General features: G+C 32.5%; 1 protein-coding gene across 1 annotated transcript; it reads left to right on the forward strand.

Annotated features, from left to right (window-relative positions):
• Window positions 1–219: 219 nt before the first annotated feature.
• On the forward strand, window positions 220–1,757 carry LOC134247609 (uncharacterized). The gene is made up of 2 exons (XM_062729940.1): window positions 220–354; window positions 972–1,757. Exons 1-2 carry the CDS (start codon window positions 261–263, stop codon window positions 1,739–1,741), a joined length of 864 nt encoding a protein of 287 aa, XP_062585924.1. The 5' UTR covers window positions 220–260; the 3' UTR covers window positions 1,742–1,757.
• The last annotated feature ends 8,008 nt before the right edge of the window (window positions 1,758–9,765 follow it).

A 9,765-nucleotide genomic window follows, 5' to 3' on the forward strand; every position in this document is an offset into this window, starting at 1 on the left:
GTCCCAACGAAGTAATGTTAGTACACATATGTGTCATGAATCATATTTAATCATATAGGTGACAGAATATAGGCCTGTACTTTAACAGTACAGATCATATTCCAAAAGAGACATCCGTTAGAAGACCTTCGCTTTTCATTCATCCCAAGGTTAATATTTTTATCATGTTTATTTTTAAGTCACGTAGTATTGCAAACATTTAAAAGGGGGACCCTTTCATAATTCGTCCTGTTCTTTAAAACATTTTACACAGGTTAACTATGGCTCTTAATACACTCTATGACAAAAGAAAAAGAAAAGATGTTGTGGAGGTCGTATATCATGGAATACCATATGCAGAATTTGATAAAACTGGTATGTATACATCATCTTGTTTAAAACATTTTTTTTAAGTTAAACATTAAGGAATGAAATACAAATGAATTAGTTTTGTTATTGAACATTTAAAATGCTTTTAAAGCACCGTTTACAGAATAGCTTTTCAACTTTAATCTGCAAAAATTAAAGATAACGAACAGCGATCGACCTCAATCTATAAACAATACAAATATGCGAAGAGGGCAAAATAACGACCCCTGGGAATTCCAGGGGTGAATCAGGTGCCTATGAGGAGTTGGTATCCCGTGTTGACCGGTCACACCCAAAATAATTCAAAAAGTTCATTTTGTAAATCTTATGTAATAGTTAGATCATATTAAGTAAAATTTTAGTGGTTAAGAAGGGGCGGAGGGAGCGAAGCGACCGAGCCCTTCTTAACCACTAAAATTTTACTTAATATGATCTAACTTACTTAGAACCTATTTTGATTGGCTAATAAGTCAGCGCGCGGAGTTACTGCATAGACGTAAAATCTTAACAATTAAGTGATCAACTTAATAGAAAATTTAGCAGCTGCTGATTGGAGGAAAAAGTGGGTTAGGTTCTAAACCTGTATTCATAAATCCTTGTGTATAAAGCGATATTTATCACAGGTCACTGGAGTACTTGGTCCTTGGTGAGAATGTTTGAAGGTTCCTTAATGCTATCAGCCTCTTTGTCACCTTGTACCCAGACTGTCACTTCTCATGAAGAGGACTACATTCTTCTGCGCCAGCACTGTGAAATCAGTCCACGCTACTACCAAGATATAACCATCCAATCAAACTTCAACCCCAGGATTGTGTTTGGCTGCCAAGAAGTTGGGCGGACATCATTAAACTTCAAAGTAAAGATGTTCAATCAGCACACGGAATATGTGTACGCTACAAACATGAGAAAAATGGTCAACTTTAACAAAAGAACAAAGAAAGCGGTCCCAAATAACCCTTTTTATCTTGAACAAGCAGAGGGCCTGAACGGTATGCGACCAAAGTACAGTTGGCCTCCGTTTCCTGATAATGTTCCCTCTAAAGTTTTTCGAAAGAAAGTCTTCCCTCTTCACAGTGATACGGACTTTATGAATCATGTAAATAATTCCTCATATATACGATTCTGTTTAGATTGTTGCGCATGTGCAGCAGAAGCGAAATTTTACAATTATTTTGAGGCTGACTTTCATTACCCCGTTTTGGAAGTGGACATTCAGTATTTAGGTGAAAGTTTCGCAAACGAAACTCTAGATATTTCAACATGGCAAAGTGAAACGGATATTTGTGATTTATATTTTATCATAACTCACAAACACAAAGTGATAGCAAAAACTTTCCTTAGACTTGGCCTTACAAAGCTTAAAAAAATAACTTATGCTGATTCAAAATTGTAGATAAAACAATACAAGTATGCCATAAAAGTTTTCAATAGCCAAGGTATCTTGGAAGAAGATTGGGCTGACAAAATCAAAAAAAAAATTACTTAATTTCTTTTGTCTTTTGTGAACAAGAAAACAAAGATGATTTATAAATGGTAATATCCTTTTTGATTCGTTGCAATTTTAAACTAAACAAAATATCAATATTTTCATTTCAGAATTAAAAGTCGATTCAAATTTAAAGTGTTTTTCTGTGTTTCTCACGCAAATTCTTATCATAACCTCTCTTTTAATAAATATGAAATATCCCATTTCTCCTCTATTATGACTGAAAATACCTTCGATTTTTGACATTTCCTTCATATTCTTCAATATCCGTTAATACATGTTCCTTTATAAATGTTATATTGTATCAAATCTAAGCCAAAGGGTCTATAATTTAAGCTAAATTTAAGGTTAAAAAACACTGACTAACCAAGTGAACGATTACCTGCTAGGAAATAACCCCCCCCCCCCCCATGGTAGTATGCTTACATGTACAGCTTATAACTCAGAAATTTAAAGTCTGAATTCTTTTGGATGGTCTTATCGTTGGCAATTTAAATCTAACGCCCATGCATAACAGTTTACCATACTCTACTTTTGAAGAAAACCAGAACACAAAAAGTAAAAACGAGTACAACAAACTAGAGATCATTTCTAGTTTTAAAAAAGCAAGGGAAGAAAGGTTAGAAGAAACTACAACTGCTTACTAATAACTGTAAAAAGCAGATTGATCAATTTGAGAAAATATAATTTGAAGAGGACAAAGATACGCTTTCGGTAATTTTATCCATATTGGGAAAAATGTCTGAGTTTCACGGGAAGAGTGATATGCTAAACTATATTATCTATTTTATTGCTTACAATATACAGATTGCAAACTGACACTATCTGCTCGTGTTCCAGAAACCTTGCGGATATGTACGGAAATCCAGAAGAGCTATTGCACTAACATTCTTTGTTCAGACTTAAAATAAAACGGATGTGTATGTATGTATATATATTTCCCAATATACAAGTATTACTTGAAATTTTAGCATACACTATGTTTAGGCATTCAGTATAATGGGATTCATTTTCTCTCCATAACTGATCATGAACTTGTGTATATTCACATCAAAGCAGGGGTTACTGAAAATGTTTTAACCTTTTAAGACGTAAAATAAGATTTGTTTTTTTATACATTATGCTTTCGCACCAGTGTAGTCATAATACTTTTTATGTTAATTTTTGCACCACTGAAGAGTATATGTCAAGACAGATTTAGATTGCCCGGATATTATGTTTGAGCAAAACAAAATATTTCATGTCAAAGAAAGGAGGATAACAGAAGAGAAATTTAAGTGGAAAGAATGATTTTCTGAAACATAATCAATATGCAATACTATCCTGATAATCAGTGACATTTAAATCCAAAACTAGTTTACAATCTAAAATGGCTGTTACTCCTTGACAATTCCGCTTTCTTCATCACGCACGCGTGACGGTTAGCTCGACCTACAAGACCTCAGCAGAAATAGGCTGGGATCGTCATTAGGTGATATATTTCTCACTGAAAGTTTCCAGCAAAAGCGAAAATGATGATGGAACTTCTGAAAATATCGTCAGTGAGTGCTAAATATAGGCATTGCTTCCGTGACTAGATTGATTATGAATTATTATATAATGATGTTTTATAAAATAGATGTCATGAAAGGCTTGAACTACTTTTAGATTTTCTTACATAGCTTTTTGATGCTGATTTTATTGTTGCAGTTTTTTTTTTTTGGGGGGGGGGGATACTGCTATCGACAACGTCCATAAAAGCCAAGGAAAGGTTAAAAATTCTTACAATAGTTTTTCCATTCATATGTATATCCAATTGAGGTTTAAATTAAAGACCATAGAGTCTGCTAAATCTCTTTCATACTTTTATACTAGTATTTTACCAGAAAAGACGTTAATAGTAATCTTACAATTAGGCTTTTATGATAAACGTAATGGTTTTAACTTTTTTCAATTTCCCTTACTTATGCACTAATATACGTTCATCACCTGCATATGAGGTTTATTTCTCTCAATTGATTCGATAAACAAGAGCACACTCTACGTATAAATATTTAAGTATCAAGTTAATGAAAGAAGAATATCAACTGTCTCGTTTAAAGTCATCAGACATTTTCAGCAATACAATTTATGAAGTATAATGCTGACTGGCGTTTCAATACTTATTTCTGACCATTATTTACACACTGAATTGTCTACGGATTTTCCGTTATTTCCCGATCCTCACAAGAAGCACACGGCGGGTGTGACCAGTCGGCAGGGGATGTTTACTGTTATATGACACCCGAGCCCACCTCTGTTGCTTTAAAGATCCGAGTTTGCTCTCATTTTAATTTATATTGTTGGAATGGACTTTTGAGTTTGGATACTGTTTGTTATCTCCATTCATTTCATTCTCACCTTTTGACCTCAGATGTCCCAAAGTTGCCCGTAAATTGGAACTTTGTGTTTAATTTTTGGCAATGTATATCAGTCACCATTGTGTTGAATTTACTATTTTTTGTACGAACAATTCATTTGCAATATACAGACTTTGACAGTGTTGTTTAATCTTGGAAAATCACGAAATGTAGAAGACATTGTTAACATCTAACGTGATTTTTATTTTCATTCAAAAAAGATTATGGGTTTTACAACTCTGCTGTTGAGTGTTAATTATTTCTTTATTTGCAAGTGGTGTTTGGTTTGGTTATTGGAAATTTAGCCATGGATGTTACGATATAATAAGAAAAGGATATAATGATGACGGATCTTTTGAGATTTCGTCAACGAGATAGAAAAAGAAAGTGTTAATCTGGAGTGATGTACACCAGCTTATATAATCCTAGTCCTAGATACCGGTAGTTACATAACGTTGAGGACTATTGTTTCCTTTTTGTACATTTTCTTACATTTATTACATTTGTGTCCATGTCTTTCGTATTTGTAATTCATTATGTAAAAATAAAATGATCTGAACATCTATTATTAACGAATTTTTAATTTACATGTATATTTATTCCAGAGATCTTACTCTGAAAGATGGTTACTATTGTTTCCTTTGTACATTTTCTTACAATGGGAAATTCATTACATTCTGTTGAAAACAAAATCCATGCAAACACCTTAAGAAATAGTCGAATATTTTTATCAAAATATTAAATTGTATTTGTAATATTTTACAAAACAATTTAAAAATAATTCTATAAATAAATGATCAGGCTAACACAAATGCAGGGAAACATAATACTTGATATATAACTTATCAACGAATTTTGAATTTACATGTGATAAATATGTTTAGCTATATTTTATTTAATTTTTAAAACATTTTAATATTCCATTGAGATCTTACGTCTGAAAAATGGTTCTAGCCCGGCTTTCACGTATCATTTTTTCGACTTAGGTCAGTCGCGGCCACTGGGTTTAAAACCAATGACCTTCCAATAAGGTAGTGAGCGCTCTGTCAAGTAATCTACGTGACAGTGGTTATTTGTAGATGACTCGCTTAGAATACTATTATCTACTGTGCTCTGCTCCAAATTGGGCATTTTCATGAAAGAGTGAAGTGGATTCCTTTGTTATGCGCTGTTCATGTTGGTTGAATAATTTTGTTTCAGTTAATTGTTAAAAGTAATTCAACGTCACGAAAACATTAAGTATTTTAATAAGTTTTTTTGTTATATCCTTAGGGTAAAAATCTCTCAAACAAATTGTACACGAAAGCAAACGCAATTTTCAATTGTAGGACGACCGTATTTCATTATCTACCATGATGCTGTATGCCAGTAAAAGTACAAATCAATTATTTTGATATCTATTAATCTTTTTTTTCTTGGTCACCTCTTTTTAATTGATAGAAGCATTGTATATAAAATATTTATCTTTACATAAACATTTTAAATATTGCCCATCAGTTCAAAATTCCTTGCGAAAAAATAGGTTTCTCCAAACAGAGAAAGTGTATTATCCTAACACGTAACTCAGATGACACATTTAAATAATGAACCCTGTCTTTCTTTTAAAAGTTGTCACAATTGAAAAGATTTGGAAGCAAGGTAATAAAACAAATTAATTCTGATTGGCAGACAAGAAATGAGATACAGTTTCGAACAAACCCATGCAAATTTTAAAAAGCAACGTCACTATTTGGTTAAAGTGCAGAGAATACATGTACATGTTCTCAATCTCAAAGGAAGGGTTACCTTTAACTGATTGTAATTCGACATTTTATGTGTAATACGTACATTTCATTTATTTATTTTTTTTATAAATGGCATTGTCGACAGAAATTCAAAAACTGCAAAAACATTGCAATTTCACAAAGCTTATTTTTAAAATACGTACACTTCAATTAATTGAAAGCACATAGTGTCTACTTAATATTGGTGTATGGGACATCGGGTCTTATGCAGTTTATATGTTTATGAAAATGGTACGATAAAGCGGACCTACCTTTTGAAATCAATTTTGAGGGAAAATATCATTGGCAGAAATTAGATGATTAAACAAGAATCCAAAAAAGACGTAGATTTGATAAAATGTATTTTTCTGTAATTTTGAATTTAAAAAATATAACATATTGTAACAAAATATGATCTTCATATGTCGATTCGATGTTTCCAAGTGAATTTGTAAATAAAAGACATATCAGAATCTGCTACATCTCTTTCATTTTTGCATGTTTTACTGACGGCTGGCATTTTATGACAAACGACATGATTTTATGTAGTAATATCCCTTCAACAAAAATTAACCTGTCATTGGGTCATACATGTATTTGTATGACTTGCTCCATACTAAGGTAGGCTTTTGTTATTATGCATGTAGTGAATTTCACAATGGAATTTCCCGTTTTCCTGATCAATACATAGTGCTCACGCCGGGTTTGACCTTTCGACAGGGGATGCTTAGTCCTCATATACACCGATCCCACCTTCTGAATTTCCAGGTTTAAGTCCTCTCCACTTATTTGTATTGTTACAAGACTTAACGAGATCGAACACTGTTTGTTAAAATCACCTTTTCCCACTCTGTGTAATAGATTTTAATGCATGTTTGCATTGGACCCAAAGATATTTAGCTTATTAAACATTATAGGGGAAACAATTCGTTTTCGTTTTTCAGTATGAAAGAATTAAATCTTAATTTTTTTAAATCTTTGATCAAACATTTAAAAGACTGTTTAACTTTTTTTTGTTACACTTTGCAACTTGCATTATTCAGTGTATCTCCACATTAAACTCTTACTTATTATGCTCAGATATAATTTTTAATGCCAGGAAGGTTTTTTTGCAAGTGTCGGTACATAATAAAGAGCATATTTACTTAAAGTTTATTCAAAATTTGAGACGGAAGTCTGCGTGACCAGCTAATGAGTTTATGACATAGCATTGTAAAAACAAGCATAAAAAATTCACCTCCATGATTTTATTTGTAATAAATGTCTGTAACAATAACGGATCTACATAAGTTGGTGATCGGTTGGTTAGTGTAAAGCACTTAACCATTTAGATTCAGAAGGAGGGATGCGGAAAGTAATTTCTACAACGAAGGGGCACTTTACTTGGACATGAATTTTGCCAGTGGCTAACTAAGCAAGAAAAATCTGATTACGGGAGAAGAGAGGCTTTTACATCACAGCAACGAGTCAGAGGTCCGTGATAAATATCACCATGGAAACGAATATTTGCAACCAAAAAGTTCCAGAAAAAAAATGTAGGTGCACCTCTAACTTGTAGCTGTGATGTAAAAGCCTATATACACCATACATGTATGGTGTATGTTGATTTGAAGTGTACCTTAACTTTAGATGGTGAGTTCTTTCTAGAAAATTTTTTCTAATTATTTTCTGAATAAAAAACAGATATCGGTTTATAGTTATTGAGAAACGAAAGCAATATCCTACTTGATTACAGCAGAGTAAAGCATGTTTGTACATTAGTGTCCATTCGTGGCTTTCACTCTCCCAATGTCTGCTAATTTCCGGAAGAAGATTCACCAGAGATTGGATCGCTTAAAATGAAAGATACATCAGCAGAAACATCTGCAATTTTTATTCACTAATAGGGCAGAGTCCTGCATGGCATTAACGCTAAATACACTAGTAGTATTTAGAAGTGCCAATACCATATATTTGTTTATAAAAGTAAAATATACCAGTAGGTATAATGTATATATGTATATATCGTTAATAAGCCCCAATAAAGGTATTCCAACCATGTCATAGCGAAAGCAAATGCAAACGTTTATATTCGCAAATATGGAAAATAGGTTATAATTAAATACTATTGATAATATAAATAATAAATAAAAAATGAACTAAAAGCACAATTTTAAATAAAGGATTTTTTTAAAACATCAGTTATTTTGTTATTTTCTTTACTCTGAGTTGTTGCTGTTTAGTCGCAATAGACTGTCGACGGGAAATCGAGAGATGGTTCATTATAGCATAATAAGCAGTAGAGTCATGTGATAAAAGGACTCATCCAGTGCTATATTATACAGTATGATTTTTACGCAGCTCCTTTTGTGTCCTTGATAAGAATGGCATGGCTCTTTATGTAAGATAAAAGTATACCCAATTATAAAACATGAGAGACCCAATCTAACCCCAAAATATAATATTTCTACAGATCAATGATCTGTGATAGTGGCTTTTAATAAATGTACCTGTGATTCGTGCAGATTTGTTATTTTATATTCCTTGCTAGCAATGTTGAAATACGAATACTCAAACAAGGTTATGTGCATCATTGCTTTGAAATTTAGGTAGACATAGCCAAACAGCATATCCCGGCGATATTAATTAGATATCATTGTGTTCTGAACAGAAAAAAAAACAATATAAAACTTAATTTAACTTCTGTTTACTTTATATATGTTATTTATGCCATATATTTCCGATTAGTTTAAATATGTTGTACATCGAAACACGTACTCATTGTATTTAATAGCACGTATTCAATGTACGGATTGTTAGACCATTATTTATTCACCGAGTTGTCGACGGATTTTTCCGTTTTTTCGAACATGACAAGGAGCACGCGGCAGGGGACCGTTCGGCAGGGGATGCTCACTTCTCCATGGCACCAGATCCCACCTCTGATGTTTTGGAGGTCTGTCATGTCTTTGCTCAACTCCTTGTTTGTAATGTTTAATGGACTTTTGAGCTCGAATACTGTTCGTAACATAAGTACTATTAAACGCAGACGTCGTCTATAATAAGGACGTGAATGTCTTGAAGACCTGATTAATAAAAATCTTGTAAGCTTCTTAGTTAAAAATGAATAAAATATATTTCATTATTTTATGCTATATTATCATGCTAGAGTGTTTCGTTATGTGGAAGAGAGTTATTTCTAGTACTTCTACAAACAATTGTCCTTGGTCAATATTACATAAATATTTTTTGAATTTCCTTACTATTTCTCTGAAAGACTTTTTTATTGCAATATGATGATATAACAGCTCTCTAAAATGTTATCTTGAATATATTCTGAAAACAATAAAGTGCTAAACAGATGAAGGCATTTTATGTAATTAAGGAATATAACATGTTATTATTACTATTTAACGGCATCTACAATGAAGCGAAATATACCCCTGCCACAAAATTTCGATCAAGTAGAAAGGTAACAAAGTTTTATTGCAGAATTTAATGAGATTTATGAGGAGCAAATAAGACACAAAGGTCTCACTTGATAGGGTAATTTCCTTACCCAGACTTATTTTTCAAGGCGCTTAATAATTCAGTGAAAAAAGCAAGTCAAAGAGACAGTAAACTTAGAGCGCCTGTGGAAAAAAATCCACAGGAAAAATGGCACAGTCATGAACAGGATAAAGAGCTGTTTTCTCCTAGTTATTATTTCAAGATTTTTGTTTAAGACTAAGGAAAAAAATCTGAACTTATCAAAATTTATTGCCACACATCCGACTTGGCGTCAAATAAAAGTTATCGTAAGACAATTTAT

Source organism: Saccostrea cucullata, unplaced genomic scaffold (genome assembly GCF_032062105.1).
Source record: "Saccostrea cucullata isolate Sc308-1 unplaced genomic scaffold, CSIRO_AGI_Scuc_v1 ctg143, whole genome shotgun sequence".
Lineage (NCBI taxonomy): Eukaryota > Metazoa > Mollusca > Bivalvia > Ostreida > Ostreidae > Saccostrea > Saccostrea cuccullata.

What these genes read in the sequence shown, in the direction of transcription:
- LOC134247609 (XM_062729940.1), top strand. Translation starts at nt 261, where the DNA reads ATGGCTCTTAATACACTCTATGACAAAAGAAAAAGAAAAGATGTTGTG. An exon ending in TGCAGAATTTGATAAAACTG is followed by an intron (nt 355 to 971) that starts GTATGTATACAT and finishes TATTTATCACAG; the next exon opens with GTCACTGGAGTACTTGGTCC.